The sequence below is a fragment of the Paecilomyces variotii genome (genome assembly GCF_004022145.1).
Source record: "Paecilomyces variotii strain CBS 101075 chromosome Unknown C8Q69scaffold_2, whole genome shotgun sequence".
NCBI classification, from domain to species: Eukaryota; Fungi; Ascomycota; class Eurotiomycetes; order Eurotiales; family Thermoascaceae; genus Paecilomyces; species Paecilomyces variotii.
The window spans coordinates 2,833,719-2,849,717 of record NW_021167141.1 but is presented as its reverse complement, the minus strand read 5'-3'; the positions used below and the strand labels follow the sequence as shown (position 1 = coordinate 2,849,717).

The following is a 15,999-nucleotide window of genomic DNA, read 5'->3' as shown; positions in this document are numbered from 1 at the left end:
AATCTGGGAGAGCTACGTGGTTACTTGTTGTAGTTTGTGTGTTTTTTTTCTATTGGTGATTGGATTTTGTAATCAATTATTATCTCTCTTTAGTTACTTAGTTCGTAGTCTCGATTTATTTTTGGGGACTTATTCGTGAGGAGATAAACTGTCTTTGCTGTTGAAATTTTGACTGTGGAAGCGTGAGGATCTAGTTAGTATAACTACGTTCCATTTATAGCCAGATATATACTCTCGCGGTTTTCTTCGGAAAGCATCCAGATAATATCTGCTCTTTGATTCGTATTGGTATCGTTGCCGATGGATGAGGTTACATATTTCCATGTCCCTTGTCTAGTCGCGTAGCATACATATTCCAGGCTTCGAATTATCATACTTCATATTTTCATTTTCATTTGTTCTCGTTTTAGATACTGGAAATAGTATACTATCCATAATGGTGACAGAAAGAGAAAAAAAGGGGGTCACCAGATCCCAAAATGGCCGAGAAAATTATCTCGATAAACAAACGATGAACGGTGGGGCAACCCACATGCATAATGATTAATTGAGGATATATTGAAGACGACACCAACAAAAGCAGGAAAGCAGGAAGTTGTGCGATTTCAGCATTCTTATAATGTACATAGAATGACAATGGAAGAACCGAAGATGCAAGGTGTGGGAGCAATTGAATATTATCGGATGTATACGTTTTGAGTCGGCCAGTGCGGTATTTTACGCTTGGCTATAATATGGCAGGGCACGGCCCAGTGCTTGAATGTAGAGGCGGCTGTCGTTTCCTCTAGAAAACATACTAGAGTGGGTTAGGGAACAAATCTTACGAAAAAAAAAGGAATGAGACTTACAGGAATGAAGAGATATGGCACGCGTCTTTCGTACTCGAGCCACGCATCGCCGTACTTGGCACGGCATTTCTGGATATCACGCAGAGCGCGGTGGCTAATCATGCATGCGAAGAAGACCGGGTAGAACCATGGGAAGGGGCTCTGGAAACCGGTGATAAGACCCCAGTTCAAGGCAAAGTAGAGATCACAAGTGTAGTGGATCTTGCGGGCCAGGCCATCTTTTTCGTTGATCATGTCAGCATCTTGGATATGGAAAGAGATCGTTATTGAATGCACTTACACCACCCATCGACCAAGATCGTACCCTGAGGGCACTTGATAGTCTTGGGGTTCTGCACCGTCTGCCACGGCAGCTGTGGGAAAGTCTTGCGGAAAACCAGGGTACCGCGCTCCTGCTGGCGGAAGCGGTTCTTCTGGCTGTTGGCTGTATCCCAGATCCAGTAGACGAACAGGTACGCAATGTACAGGAATGCCAGCGCGAATCTGTTCCAGCGGTAGGTGGCAGGATCGTGGTTGGCCAAGTAGATTGTGCAGTGGCAGTAGCTCAGGGGCACACCGGCCAGATTCCAGAAGATGAGCATGAAGCCCCATTTCTCATAGTACATATCCCTGAGGACCGGTCAGTAACTTTGTTAAACAACCCGATAGAGAAGAAACCAGTCTTACCATGTCGAGATGATGCATTCCTCGCCTTTTGAGCAAGCATTGGCGTACAGGTAGTGCGCCAGGAGAAGGAAGCCAACTTCGCCAGAAACGTAGCCGTAAGTCTCATACTGACGCGCCGCGGCACCGAGAGTAACCAAGAGCAGGATATACCAGGGCAACCGGACTTCGAAGAACATCTTGAAGTCGAGGAGGCCGAACATGCGAGGGTTCAACTCCGCCCCCATGAAGAAGTCATAGATCGGATATCCAGTCATACGGTGCTGTCGGCCACGCGCGAGGGCGGAGAAATATGCAATGAAGGAGACCAGGAAACCGGAGATGATAGCCACGCTCATCAGCGGTCCAAACTCGTCGATGATGGTGTACAACTTGAAAAGACCGGTGAAATGCAGCGCGAGCGCAGCGACGATAGTGGTGTAAAACGACCACACAGCTGAGCAGTAGTACGGCAGCTGCTTTCCGCCCTCGTGCGGGAGCGGACGGCCCATGAGGGTGATTCCGGGCAGCTGTAAGTAGCAGATCATTTCGAAGATGAAGAATCCCCAGTAGATCGCCCAAGCTTTCAGTGAAGGGAACGCGCCCTCGTAGACCAGGTGAGCGAGATGCGCAAAGAAGTCAGGCAGGCTCTGGCCCTCAGCCCGGATAGGGAATTTCCCATCATAGTACGTCGCACCGATCCACATGTAGTACATGAGCAGAGGGAAACCTATCATCATGGCGAGCACACCCCAGGAGCCTCCAAATTCGAAGTGTCCGCTATAGTCGATCTTGGGATCCGTGCCCTCTACCCATCCGTCAATGATTTTGGCCTCCTTTTTAACGTGTCCGTTCGCATGCCCATTGGCTTTGCCATTGGTCTCCACGGCGACCTTGTCTTCAACCAGTGACTCCTCCTCCTCTTCTTCTTCCTCCTTCTTCACCTGCGCAGTTGTGCGGCGGCGCGACGAGGATTTGGCTACTGAACGGGTCTCCGCCGTCGAGTCGGACGCGTCGTCTGCACTGGGATCGGGGGTCATTGAAGCCCGACTGCGCGTCACACGTCGAGCGCCTGGCGTTTCTACGAAGCCAGGACGTTCAGCCTTCCTATATCAGACGCAAGTCGCGAGTTAGTCAAGATAAATTCCCCAGACAATAATGGACAGGGGGCTGCAACCGCGGCGGGACACTTTTTTCTTCTCTTTCGAACGGTGTAAGAAGGACAAATACACTTACTTCGGGGTCTTCCCCGTCTGAGAACGGGTGACTCTCATCCTGTCAGCCTGGCCCATGTGTGTCGCCTTGTCAAATCGTGGTGAAGAAGGAGGGACGGAGAAAAAGGAAAAGGATGATGCTACATGTACAGTACAGATTTAGCTTAACTACTTAGCGGGCGCGTTCCTGGCCTTGGAGACTAGTTAAAAGCACTCCGCACCCGCGCCACACCAGATCTGCCTTAACGCATTTAGATAAATAAATAACTATGCCAATGCAGATCATTATTTGTCATGCGTTGGGTGGATTTATATTCTGTTCTTCTTGGCCTCCTCGAGAATCAAACTCGATTACGGATATCGCGTCGACAGCCAGACTGAATGTGCTTGTTGTGAATTTTCCTTTTCGAGTGTTTGCTTTGAAGTTGAATAAGTACCGGGGAAATTTAAGCCACGGGTTCCTCGGTCGCCGGGAGAGTCTAATCAAGAGTAATTGATGTCTGCACCAGAATAATCTCGGTGCTTTCGGGGCGGAAATTCGTGGCTTTACCTTTCCATGTACTTGGCGTACAATAGGGATTGTGCCGATCCAAGGGATTGAATACAAGTGGTATGATAATTTCTTTTTCAAATTTCTTTATATAGTGGTTAACCATGTAGACTGCTCTCAAGAGAGCGGCGTGCACAAGATAAAAAAGTCATAATAATCCTCTCACTCCAACTGCAATGAAGTATCAGCTTGTACTCGTCTAAGAACCCGTGGACTGACGGAGCGATAACGCAGATCACGGATATAATTCACTTTAGAGAACTTGCCAACCCCGTGTGAGAGGCTTCTTTATATAGGTACCCCTTCCTATCTCTCCAAGCACCACATCTAAATTATTAACCGAGTTGTAAATTGTCCATAAGCTATTGTTAGTCTTACTTCAGGGCTTATTCATCAGGCCTTCATCTCATATAATCCTGGGCTTTTGCCGTGTCGTGCCGTGTCTAGTATCTCGACTAGAGTGTATAGCATTTTCTATTGCTGAAGCATGGAAAGTTAACCTCAAGAACCGTGGAGACTAAGTTCTACTCCAAGGTGACAAGGCGAGAGGGGATTCCCTGGGCGAGAGAAAGAAAAAAAAAATAAAAGAAGATATGATCCCGGCAGGATTTCATCGATGTCCTGAGAAACACTTTAAACCGCTAAAGAAATCCCAAGGGGAAGAGAAAACGGAGATCGACCCGCTAGTTCAAGCACCTCGCTGGATATTGGTCGACATCAACGTAATCTTCTTGTTCTTCTTCTTCCTGTTACCGGAAGAGGCAGAGGCGCTGCCTCCGCCGGCAGCGGCTTGCGCCCACAACTCTTGCTGCTCCTCCAACAAGTGGTCTTCCCATCCTTGCAACCAGCCATCGTGGGCAGGACCTCGAGGAGCAGCGTCGGGTGGAGATGTGGATGACACGGCTGCAGTTCCCCAGACCGTCCGAGGGCCAGACGGACTGGTCGAAGGCGACGCTAAAGCGCTGAAGCGTGACTCCATGTTGGACGTATAAGGGGGCGATGCTGACAAAGGACCCAAGTCACCCAAAGACGGATCGCCTACCGCACTCGATAATGGCAGAAAGTCGCGATCGGAGATGGGCTGATCACTCGGGCCTACACCGGCAGAGGATCCTTTTCGACGAGCGATGGCCCAGTTCTTCTCCTCTTCCTTCTCGGCACGAATCCGCTCTTTCTCCTCACGGACTTCCTTTTCTCGATTTCGCTTCCGCCTCTTCTCGGTCTCTCCGCGGAACCGGTCAAGTATTTCGGGACTAACTAGGTCCCTCCAGTCACACTCTAGGAAATTTACCTCGCAACCGTATGGAAGATGGCCCAGATACTTGGCACGCTTGCGCAGCTCGTCGTCCACCACATGACCTGTCGAGATATGCTCTACGCGAGGAAGGATGGTGGCCGGGAAAAGCGAAAAATCACCAAATGCAGCCTTTAAGATGCGAATATCGAGAGGGGAGAGGTAGTAATGCGGTAAGGCTTGGTAGAAATAGAATGGCTGGTCCGGAGGGTGGGGACGATTGGTATCTTTGGCGTGTTGCGACGCGCTAGGAGTGACAGCAGAGTGAGAAGCATTTCCTTGAGACCTGGCTTCAGATGCTGGGTCAACTTTCAGATTCGACATTGCAGATGAAAGTCTATCTGTCTCGACGGATGTAGGGGAAGTGCTTGCCGTATCCGCAACAACGACAGATTCGGCTGACGATGCCTGGCCCGACTTGGTGGCGTGCTCATAGGTGTACATATCCGGAACGCCGTCCGGAGGGGGTTCGAAGTTGATGGGCTCCTTTTGAGGTCGTTTCTCCACTGGCACTCGAGACATGTCTGGCGGATTGCCAATGCCTTTTATCTTCTCTTTAGCTTCGTAGATGTTGCCAATAGCTTTCCGAGTCCAGGTCGTATCGTCACCAAAGAGGAGATTATCTTCCTGCCCTTGAATTCTGAGTTGCTCGATTTCGGTATCATACTGCGCCATCATATAGTCTTCGCCTCCTTTCATAATCCTAGCATAGTCTGCAACTTCTGCGACATGATACCAAGGTATATCGTCAACAGAAGCTAGACTCTCGCCCCCGTCGCGCGGAAGAGCCAGCGTACTGCCGGGCTCACGCTTGATTAACCTCATAACCACATCGCCGTTTTCGACAGGAAGATCGCCCTCCTGACCGGAGAACCATCTCACCGGCCTCGTCTCCGATATGTATATGGTGTCGTAACATATCGGGCATTTCTTCCACCGCTGTTTCTTGGCTGATTGCGAGCTTTCGTCATCACTCGAATGCATGTATCGGATCAGACAGGGAAGACAGAATATATGGCCACACTTTGCCATCCGTGGCGCCACTGGTATTTCTAGACATATCGGACAACTGGCGGCCTGGGTCTGAGAGGATACCAAGACTTGGAGAACCGAGTCCCAATCCAAGTGAACATCAGCATTGGAGGCCTGGGCATGGTAATCGCGCGTGGGATTGACGATAAATCTGTAATTGGCATGGACATATCGGGCTTTATCCACGGCATGGTACCCAGATCCAAGACCCCAGGCTGGATATCGACGGTGGTTGCGATGGGGTTGCGGCTGATACTGGGGACGTGGAGGGAGAGCAAAGTTCATCAGATGGGTTATGGACGTCTGTCCTTTGCGACTCGTAGTGGACCTCATTATGGTCTACTCGAATGAAAACGTAAGAGTTAGCATTGTGTTACGACGATATGAAGAGGCAGTTCAAAAGCGTCCAATGTTGGATTGCAAACTGCAGAAGGCCCGTACGAATGAATCAGGGGCAACTTACAGACTCCGCGTATGCATCCTCATCCACCAAACGTGGACGCCTCTGACGTTTGTGTTGAGTCTTTCGGGATTGATTGTTCCTTGGAGACGGCGTATTCCTCGACGTTGACCCTGCGCCGAAGCTTCCTGAGCCTCCCGGACGCCGCTGAGATCCGCTATCAACCTGAGGATGGCTGGAATGGAAAGTCGCTGAGGCGGATGGACTGGGGATATTGATTGCTTTCGAAGGACCCAGGTTTTGCCCTAGATTGGACGACATCTCTCAGACCTGTCTGGTTGCCTTGCTATCTTGCTCTCGCTCTCCGTTTTGTCAGCGCAAATGGCGGGGGATGACGGACTCTAGAGAGCGACAAACCGAGGGACTGATCCCTCCAAGGACGGTAAAGGACCTGATGGAAAGGAACGATAGAGAGTCATAAAAGGAGCAGGACAAGAGACAGTATAGATAGATAGATCGTATAGAATACCCCGAGGGGCGAGGGGTTGAGGGGGAAAGCGAGAGATCTCGAGGGGCGAACCGCAAGTATGTATGTCATCTCTTGGCGCCCAGAGCCTCAGGCACGTGCCGCGACCTCCCCAAAAACATCATGCAAACTCGCTGGCGAATCTCCATCGTCGCCCGCAAGCCTCCGCCGTCGCCGTGGTCAGCATCGTTGGATCTCCCCTGTTCTGGCGGAGATATATCTTTGGCTGGGATCTCCTGTCTGTCCTGGTTAGTTGACTTCCTCCCTTCCTGGCTCTCCTGGCGGTCAAACAGCCCAACTAACGATCCCTTTTTCAGCTCGTTGCGACTCAACCTTCTCCAACGTCTTCCCTCATCTGCTCCTCCCCGTCTGACCTTGCGCTCAGAATGGCTGAATAGGCCAGTGCAAGGTCTGCTGTCCTGCCTCTGATCCACCGTATCTGTATGGCTCCCATTGAGGCGACGCGTGGCTGAACAGTCAGGACAACCGCACCAAGTGCCTGGACATGATGAACCATCATCTGCCCGCCATGCCCCATGGGCAGCCGCCCATGCCTCCTCCAAGACGGCAGCATGAGATTCCCTACTCAACTGGGCCTCCTAATATACGTTCTCCGCCAGCATACATGGGCTATCATCCGCCTCATCTCAACGGTCATCTTCCTCCTGCGTATGCGCCGCAACAGTACCCGCACTGGTATTCTTACCCGCAGATGCAGCCTCCTCCACGTCCATACCAGCCTCCGTATGCACCGTTGATCGTCTCCTCGTATCCTCATACGCAGCCTGTGATGGCACCGGCCCATATTCCACCTCCTTCGCTTCCTCTGCAACCGAGGACGGCTGCCTCGACTCCTTTTCAACCAACCATGTCCCCGTCGCCGCCCGTGCCCGCTCCCAGCCAGATGGTTGCTCACGAAAACCCGCTTATCGGCCATACGGTCAATCCAGTTCCAACGCCAACCACGCCTTCGCAGTCCTCAGATGCTCTTAAGCTAGTCCCCGCTGTTCGAGAGCCCTTTCGTGCACCCGTGAGTATCTCCTATCTACTCTAAGTAGTATAAGAACGATCTGTTGACAGGTCATCTAGGTTCCCTGGCTTTCTGTTCCCAGTGCGCCTTTCCCTGCTAGAGTCCCTCGCAGACGCCGAAAGGGTCGAACCCTGCAGTCTGTGTCCGTGGAACTTCCCGTGAAGAACACCCCAAGCTCGCAGGAAACGGCCAACGAACAACCAGTCAAGGCACCAGAGTCTTCAGCTCCCCTGCTTTCTGAGCCCCAGACACCTACTACCTCACATGCCCCATCCGAGACTGCCTCAACTCAGCCCACAACTCCCTCGTCTGCAGTCCCTCAATCAACCAGCCGCCCTCAGAACCAGGCACAACCACAAGTACCTGTAAAAAGCTCCGGTGCTTCCAGACCTGCGGTGCCCGTCATCCCTGTGGTCCCTATTGTCGCACAATCACCCACGAACCGACAGCAGAGCAAGGATGGTTCTGGTCGTCCCTCTACGACGGCCAACGAGAATGGTGCTGACTCATCTCGTGACGCCTCTGCGGAAGCGACTACGACGGGATCAACTAATGTCGTCGAAGAGCCAGCAAAGCCTGCTTCTCAGCCTCCAGCTCCTAAATCTTGGGCTGACCTTGTGAAGTCAAAATCCGCTTCGCGGAATGCAGGAGTTCCTACGCCTTCATCTACTGAAGGCAGTGGTCTGGCTGTGTCCAGAAGCCAGACTCTTGCAGAGGTCCTCAAGGACCTAGGAGCCGATGTCGATCAGTACAGCGATAAGATTGCATTCCTCGAGCCCAGGGGACTTGTAAATACTGGAAACATGTGTTACATGAATTCGGTCCTACAGATTCTTGTTTTTTGCATTCCGTTCTATCAGTTCCTGGAACATGTCGGTCGACGAGCTGCTCATAGTTTCAAAAGCGACGTTCCTCTCATCGATGCTATGATTATGTTTATGCGGGAGTTCCGAGTCATCGACGCAGCACGATCGACTGAGCAGTTGAAATTGCGACTCAAACAAAACGAATTGGAGCAGTACGGCGATGCATTCTCCCCTGAATATGTCTATGAGGTGATTAGGCAGCTGCCTCGCTTCCGTGATATGCGCCGTGGTCATCAGCAAGATGCCCAGGAGTTCTTGGGATTCCTCCTGGAGGAACTCCATGAGGAATGTACTGAGGCTGCCAAGGCTGCCGGTGCAGTTGGATCTGATGTGTCTGCGTCCGCGGACGTCGAATCCACTGCTACTTTCGAAGAGCCGTCAGCAGACGGGTGGTTGGAAGTTGGCCACAAGCAAAAGGCTGCTGTTACTCGATCCTCAGGGCATATTGCCCTGGAATCGCCTATTACGAAGATCTTTGGGGGAAAGATCAGGTCAGAATTCAGAGTCCCCGGGAACAAGAATTCCGTGACCTTGGAACCATATCAACCTCTGCAACTTGACATCGGATCTCCTGAAGTCAACAACATCGTCGATGCTTTGAAAGGCTTGACGAAGCCAGAAACTATCCATGGCGACTTTAGCTCTGCACGTGGACCTAATGCAACCGCAACGAAGCAGATATTCATTGAAACCCTGCCACCCGTCCTCATTTTGCACCTCAAACGTTTCCAATATGACAGCGTTACCAGGGGCACTCAGAAGATCTGGAAGAAAATCGGCTATCCACTCGATCTTGAAATTCCCCGTGAGGTCTTCCCTCCGCATCGGCGCAATGCTATAACGGCGCAAGGAGGATTGCCGAAATACCGACTTATCGGTGTAATCTATCATCACGGCAAAAATGCGAGCGGTGGTCATTACACTGTCGATGTCCGCCGCCAGGACGGCCGTGAATGGATTCGTTTAGACGATACTGTTATTCGCCGCATCCGAAGCGAAGACGTCGCTGAGGCTGGTGGTGAGGAGGATCCCAAGGTTGTTGCTGCTGCGCTTGAGCAGCACAAGCGCGACAAGATCCCGAACGCAAATATATACGACCAGTTCGACCAAGACGACGAGAGCGTCGACAACGAGAAGGGTTGGAACCAAGTCAACGGCAGTGGGTCCGGTCATTCGAGCAAGAAATCAACCGCTGCCGCTGTAGTCGCGAACGGAACTGCGTCGCCAGCATCTTCAGGTGTCCGAACGCCCATCGGGAGGTATGGCAGCCGTGACAACAAAGTCGCTTATCTCCTGTTCTATCAACGAATCAGCAACCCTTAAGAGGGTCCTTGCGAGCGCCGACCCTATCTTTCATACCGTGTCTGCGTGTATCGCGGATACTATCGCTGCCAACGGTGCTGACATCCTCAGCTGCTACTCGAATCCTCCATTCTTATGGACGCGATTGTAGCATGAGATCCTGTCACCGTAGTCGCAGGTCCTTCGAGCGTGACCACTGTACATAGGACAAGCATCCCCTGGACTAGTCCGCATTGCCTATAACCTTTATTTACGTTGGTGTGGGAGACGAGAGAGAAATGTCGGCCACGGCATGACTTAAGCGGCCCACATCATGTCTCGCTTCTCCCATAGGATGTGTCATTTCCGTCATGAGGACTCGTTGGTCCTCTGCATCCGTTCTCCTGCCCTTCTTCCCGCCAAATCCGCTAACCATGGGTTCTTATGACGCCCTTATTGCGGCGACAATCACACATCCTGCATCTTCCTCTTTTCCTTCTCACATGTTATTTTGAATGACATCTTTCTCTTTCATTCTTTCGAGCCCCCGGTCCCCAGTCCCAGAGTGTCGAGGTGGTCCTGGTATATACCCTTTTCCTTTGTCCGCCCTCGCATACTCCCTTTTTGTTTGATTCCACATTGATGCAGCTGGTGTTGAGGGGTGGCGTGGATCCAATGTTAATGATTGCATGAGCTCATTTCATAGACATATGTTGGTTGGGGATGAAGCTATGAACGTGAGATCTCGATGATGAATAGGCGGTTTGCTGGTAGAGGTCATGAGGTTGGACCGGCGGTGGAACCATGTTTGGGTTGAATTGTCATTATGAGCGTGGCATGGAACCTAAAAGTACGGAGTTTTATGACAGAAAAGTTTTCGGAAAATAAAAACCATTCAATATGTATCGGACTGGATTCGTATGGAGTATCCTGGGTAAAAACAGAAGTTGTAGTTAGATCGCATCCATGCTTTCCATAGTGCTTGGCGCGTTGGTGCATAAAGGGAAGAAAATACTTTACTTCAAGAACAATTCAACAACGTCCTTGACTATACGCTTGAACGCTTAACTGGCAGTCTGTACTCCGATTCCTCTCTGAGATCTCTAATTGCATTAGTTCATGATCTACTTTTACTATGGCTGTTCTTCAAATTGCCTCCGCCACTGTAAGGTCCAACTGATTTCTAGTAGTAATTACTCTTTTGACTTTTACATAATGCAGACAAGATCAAATTGTTTGGTATTTTCAGAGTAATACTCAGTTGAAATTGGCATGGTTTCTCTAAAGTAAAGCCTTGAAAACGCAATGGTAATATGAACGGATGGTTTCAAAACTTCCGCGTGGTAAGTTGTATGTACATACGTCTGATATGGTAGCTCCAGCTCCGCGGATACTCACCAGTTCATAAGTAGCGCGACGTCTAAACCCGAAGGGCCTGTCTTGATATTTGCTGCTGGCGGAAAGCCGGGATAAATATCGCCAGCAGATCTCTCCACTGCAAGGAGACATCAGGATCCTCGAGACAATGGGAGCCAACAGCTTTGCAAAGGGTTTAGACTAGTCACTGGCAGATTGTGTTCCTGGTTTGAGTCGGCCATCATCAGAGACCAAACTAACTGGTCTTTCAGGTTCACCGGTCTGGCCAACACCCGGCTGGATCTGACTTGCTGGAGATCTCGGTCTGATAACTGACCCGCCAATCCTGAAGGGAGGTGGTGGGATCCGTTCTCGACGGTTGCGACCAAGAGCGGTGGGATCTTGGCCTCGTGTAGCAGTGCTGTGGGTGTTCTGGACGCCAGGAATAGTGATAGGCTCCGGATCGTAGGTTGTGCTTGTACTCAGGGCGCTAGAGATGGTACGCGGGATATGATATCCAGCTTTGGCAAGCGGAACGGAGATACCGTGCACGATCTGGATAGTAGTCAGAGCTTGGATACCTTTTGACGTTGGTGAAAAAAAGAGAGAATAACTGGTGCGGGGAACGTACGATACTACAGATAACCAGGAACCAGACCACGATATTAACTGCTTCAGCAACTTTGACCGCATCCTCGCGGGGTTTGCCATCAACGAGCACATTCTCGGTCAAGAACTCTCGGCAAACGCAGAGATAGAAAATAGCTCCGACTCCCATAGGCCCGAAGAATCCAACGAAGGCTGCCTGAGAGAACTGGTCGATCTGGTGGATTCCCTTATGCATTGCGAGAATGACAGGCAATCGACGAAGAAGCAGAACCAGGATCCCCAGGAATATGAGCCTATATATCGGGATGACATCGTTATGGACGAAAGAGGACCATGGGCACACAGCTCCAAACCACATGAAAATGGCCAAGTTGAGAAGCATATCTACTGTGGGCTGGAGGGAGTCGTCCAGTGTCTCTAGACGGAACCAGTCGCTTTGAAGGTCAGCAATCCAAGGCAGCTGAGGTTCAGGGAGAGAGTAGACTCACTCGTGAGTGAAGACATTTCCGGCAATGAAGCAGGCCAGCAGGTCATCTGTCCCGATCAATCCGCAGGTTCCAACAATGAAGAGCTAGATGTAGTGTTTAGTACGCCGACGACTTGTCTTCACAGGATCAGGACTTACTGCAAGAGCAATAGCGAATACCAGGAAGCTCTCCCGGTCGATATACTTCTTCTCCTCTGCCCAATGTAGTAGGTCTCGAGCCAGCCAGCCAACAGCGATGCCATAGGCAACGCTCAGCAATATCTCGTAACACCAAGTCTCGTAGACCCACTTTGCAATAGCTGTGCCACCATTCCCGGTGGTACCTGCACCGCCCATACCTACGTATTTGAGGAGGTAGAGCCCCAAGAAAAGGAATGGATATCCCAAGCCATCGTTGGCACCAGACTCTGCGATTATGATCCTCTGCAGTGGCCGTGGAACGTTCTTATCCGCGAATTTACCCTTCACGATGGAGTTCGACAAGACTGGATCAGTAGGCGTCACACAGGCACCGATGATCATGGCATGAAGGAATTCCGTATGTGGAACCATTGCCCAGACAAGGAGACTGGTACATATCCACATGGCCGCCATACCGGGGCCTAGCAAGAGGGAGAGGCTCTTCCATTCTATCTGCAGATAGCGACTCGGAAGCTGAACTCCGGCAAGAACCAACTGGACACCCAAGACAAGTCTGGTGAAGTCCCGCGTGATAAGTTCCAGATTTTCAGCAGAGCCAAGAGAATAGTCTGACGGTCTGATGAAATTAGCCGCATGTGGAGAAAATATAATCCCAGCTAGAAGCGATATCACTGTTTGATGGGATGTCAGCACAGGAAAAAGGGCTCCATGGAAGTAGAATGCACGGCTGCACTAACATGCTTCCGAAAGATAGAATCTCTCCTTGCAAAGGTAGGAGACCAAGCCAAAGAGAGAGATGAAGCCTCCGAGGGTGGCACAGACAATGTTGAAATTGCCCAAGTCAAGGGTAGGCATCTTGGCTGCTTTCGTCTTCTTGTCGTCCTTGGCTTGAATGATCCACCGACTGGGCAGGCGCTTCGTATGGATGGAATTCAACGAGCCACGGATATTGAAAAGCAATTATCCAACGAGGCTCGATTCCTGAACACGGTCCCTTCCCCTTCGTGCTAAATTATGCTTACGGTTTTGACGAACCGTCTGCTGGAGAGTCTGTATGGACCCTCTTGGAATGGAGAGATTGATACAGGCCTAAGTGTCCCAACGAGGGTGTCACTGAACAGTAGTGCTTAAAGACCAGTAGTGGAAACCAGAAAGTGTTATTCAATCATAGTGTGAACGCTCATTACAACCTGCTGCTCTCTGCTCATCCGATGAAAGTTGCTGAGGCCTAGTTTCGCGACGGTGGCCAGATTGAACCCGTAACCTTATGCGGTCGCTGGAGACGATAGATTGAAGTTCCCGTTGCCTTGTAGACAAAGACGTGATCAATAAACCAGCCGGTTTACCTGTAAGAGTCCCACGAGCAAAGGCACAGTCGAAAAGCCTGAGATACACAGCAGGTGTGAGTCAGTTTTCGGCGAGCGAACAGAAAATGTCCGCTAGATAATTTGTCCGCCAAGAAGTCGGGCTCTAGTGGGCCAAAAGATCCGAGATAAGATGGCGTGACAGGAACATGCTGAAGGGACCTTCGAGGATACAACCGACTAACTACTGCATTATTTTACCAGTGTACGAGAGAAGAATACCTAGCAAAGTGCCGGCTCATCCGTGTTTCGTTCATGCTGCCGGAAACATTCCACGGCCAAGTACTGTACTTATCTCCTCATGACGTGAGCCGTGATCAAATATACACTTATAAATCGCCAAGAGAGACGTGAAGATCAGGATAGCATGTTGGTGAGCTTTGCTGGCCCACGCAGTGAATAACTAATCCTATCCTACTCCGTCTTTCGCCAGCCAGAGTCCCGCCCTGCCAAACTCCCGCAGCGCAGCCCATATCGACCTCGATCCATAACCACGCCATATATAGCTGAGATACAGGAACACCGAATGAACGTGAACTTCAATTCAAATCGTCCTGGAACTCTTCTTCAAGCCCTTCATCAGCGATATTCTGGGCTACTGCCAGTGCTTCCGCCTTTTCTGTAACACCTCTTCGAGCACCATTGACCGCAAGTCGATCAGCCTCTTCGTTTCCATGGTCACGATTGTGTCCCTTCACCCATTGAAATAGAGTCTTAACTTTCAATTCATTCCGCTCCTCGATCTTGACCAGGATTGATTCGACCAGGTCCTTGTTCTCAACAGGCTTGTGGTCTGCCGTCATCCATTTGTTACGCCGCCACTTGATGTACCATACAGTGACGCAGTCAATAGCGTACCTACTATCAGTAAAGATGGTGACATCTCGATGGCGAGGTGCAATATCAAGAGCTCGCAGAATAGCAAACAGCTCTGCTCGCTGGTTGGTTTGGCGGTTGCCCTTCAACGGCTCCGAGACGTTTCTGCTGAGAAAGGAGGTGTGTCAGTAAGACTGGACCAAAAGAAAACTCAGGAAGAGCGTTGCATGCCTCTTATCCCCGGGTCCGAAGTAGACACCGACTCCAGCCGATGCTATCTTTGAACCATTCCGCAGAGAACTTCCGTCCGTATAGATGTTTAACATGGGCGGTGATCCCGTCGGCCTCGTCTTGGTTGCAGTCTTCTGTTCTTTCGTTTTGTATACAATCCTGCCCGTAGTCGGGTCAAAGAGCACATTGGGATCAAAACCGTCCTCCGCACCAGGCGGAAGAGGGCCAGTTCCCGGCTCCAAATCGAAGCCAAGGTCATCCTTAGGATTATCAGACGTCAAGCCAGCCGATCCTGGCAATTCCTTTACTTGTGAAATGCTAACCGATGTCGAAGGTTGTTCCTGTCCGCTTTGGACAAACTCCTCGGCTTCTACCCGCGTAGAAAACTTCTTGTATTTCGGCCGCACAAATCCCCGTATCTGCTCCTGGGCTTTGGCCCAATCCGTATAGACACCGGGTTTATGGCCTCGTTGCACGCCATAAAACCGTGTGTTGTCGGCCCCTGAAGATGCTGTGTTCTGAGAACCAGGCAGCCTGGTACCTGTAAGGAAAGCATTGGCTTCTTCGAGAGTAGGGAATGATTGGACTGTAGGAAGAGAAAAACGATTAGCATTTATCATTCCGGATAAAAGACCCCGCAATTGAAAGGGAAAAAAAAGCGGCTTATCAAAATAATAGTGATATCAATTTGCGACAGACTCACAGACAGCTCCCTTGTATCCCGTCACCTGCGCCAAGCAATCATTCCAGTTATAGTACACCCCGGGCTGAAAGCCAAGTTTAACGGCATAGAATTTACTGCCAGAGCTTCGCTTCCGCTTTGCACCTGCAGCAACACTGTGGGGGGTCCCTTGGGCCGGAGAGGAATGTGTTGGCGGCGGACTGGGAGAAGGCGTAGTATGGTTCATGATGTTTTCGGCCGCAGGTAAGATTGCATGGAAAGTCTGCAGTTGTCTGGCGCTTATCCAACTGCAGAGAAATCTGTCAAGGCTCACAGGAAAGGATCGTGATGCGGATACCGTCAAACAAGGCACAGAAACTTTGAATGATACGGCTTTGTGTGGGTGAGCGTAGCTCAGTAAAGGGGACAAAGGTCCCAGCTTCCGAGCTGGAAGCCGAACACGAGTTCCAATCGTCGTGGTGAGACGCGGTAGGCGTAGAGAATATCTAAACGGTCGCGTCGAATTTGAGTGCAGGTAGAAAGAAAGCAGGCGACGAGGAGTAAGGGCCCAGGGAAGGGGTGGCGGAGGTCATCGGAGTCGAGATGTTGGTCGGTCGATCGTGCAGGGTAGACAAGCGGGGGTGACAGAAG

General features: G+C 50.8%; 6 protein-coding genes across 6 annotated transcripts; 2 read left to right on the top strand and 4 right to left on the bottom strand.

Moving 5' to 3' along the window:
* Positions 1-370: 370 nt before the first annotated feature.
* Positions 371-2,856, bottom strand: C8Q69DRAFT_458084 (delta(24(24(1)))-sterol reductase). Its single transcript, XM_028629958.1, has 5 exons — positions 2,727-2,856; positions 1,515-2,597; positions 1,129-1,457; positions 849-1,066; positions 371-796 (listed from the first exon to the last, which is right to left on the bottom strand). Exons 1-5 carry the CDS (start codon positions 2,780-2,782, stop codon positions 785-787), a joined length of 1,698 nt encoding a protein of 565 aa, XP_028487853.1. The 5' UTR covers positions 2,783-2,856; the 3' UTR covers positions 371-784.
* A 5-nt stretch (positions 2,857-2,861) lies between these two features.
* C8Q69DRAFT_162998 (hypothetical protein) lies at positions 2,862-3,314 on the top strand. The gene has a single exon (XM_028625690.1). It carries the CDS (start codon positions 2,974-2,976, stop codon positions 3,199-3,201), a length of 228 nt encoding a protein of 75 aa, XP_028487852.1. The 5' UTR covers positions 2,862-2,973; the 3' UTR covers positions 3,202-3,314.
* A 628-nt stretch (positions 3,315-3,942) lies between these two features.
* C8Q69DRAFT_442373 (RING finger domain protein) lies at positions 3,943-6,301 on the bottom strand (the record flags this gene model as incomplete). The annotated part of the gene is made up of 2 exons (XM_028628830.1): positions 3,943-5,919; positions 6,044-6,301. The coding sequence occupies 2 exons, from the start codon at positions 6,299-6,301 to the stop codon at positions 3,943-3,945; spliced, it is 2,235 nt and encodes a 744-aa protein (XP_028487851.1).
* A 366-nt stretch (positions 6,302-6,667) lies between these two features.
* On the top strand, positions 6,668-9,840 carry C8Q69DRAFT_162992 (ubiquitin-specific protease). The gene is made up of 3 exons (XM_028625689.1): positions 6,668-6,754; positions 6,824-7,536; positions 7,596-9,840. The coding sequence occupies exons 2-3, from the start codon at positions 7,012-7,014 to the stop codon at positions 9,723-9,725; spliced, it is 2,655 nt and encodes an 884-aa protein (XP_028487850.1). The 5' UTR covers positions 6,668-6,754; positions 6,824-7,011; the 3' UTR covers positions 9,726-9,840.
* A 1,248-nt stretch (positions 9,841-11,088) lies between these two features.
* On the bottom strand, positions 11,089-13,460 carry C8Q69DRAFT_162885 (Sodium/hydrogen exchanger family-domain-containing protein). The gene is made up of 5 exons (XM_028625688.1): positions 13,014-13,460; positions 12,274-12,947; positions 12,137-12,219; positions 11,671-12,082; positions 11,089-11,594 (listed from the first exon to the last, which is right to left on the bottom strand). Exons 1-5 carry the CDS (start codon positions 13,129-13,131, stop codon positions 11,241-11,243), a joined length of 1,641 nt encoding a protein of 546 aa, XP_028487849.1. The 5' UTR covers positions 13,132-13,460; the 3' UTR covers positions 11,089-11,240.
* A 719-nt stretch (positions 13,461-14,179) lies between these two features.
* On the bottom strand, positions 14,180-15,595 carry C8Q69DRAFT_504846 (putative ribonuclease H; the record flags this gene model as incomplete). Its single annotated transcript, XM_028632642.1, has 3 exons — positions 14,180-14,624; positions 14,781-15,273; positions 15,391-15,595. The coding sequence occupies 3 exons, from the start codon at positions 15,593-15,595 to the stop codon at positions 14,180-14,182; spliced, it is 1,143 nt and encodes a 380-aa protein (XP_028487848.1).
* Between the last annotated feature and the right edge of the window lie 404 nt (positions 15,596-15,999).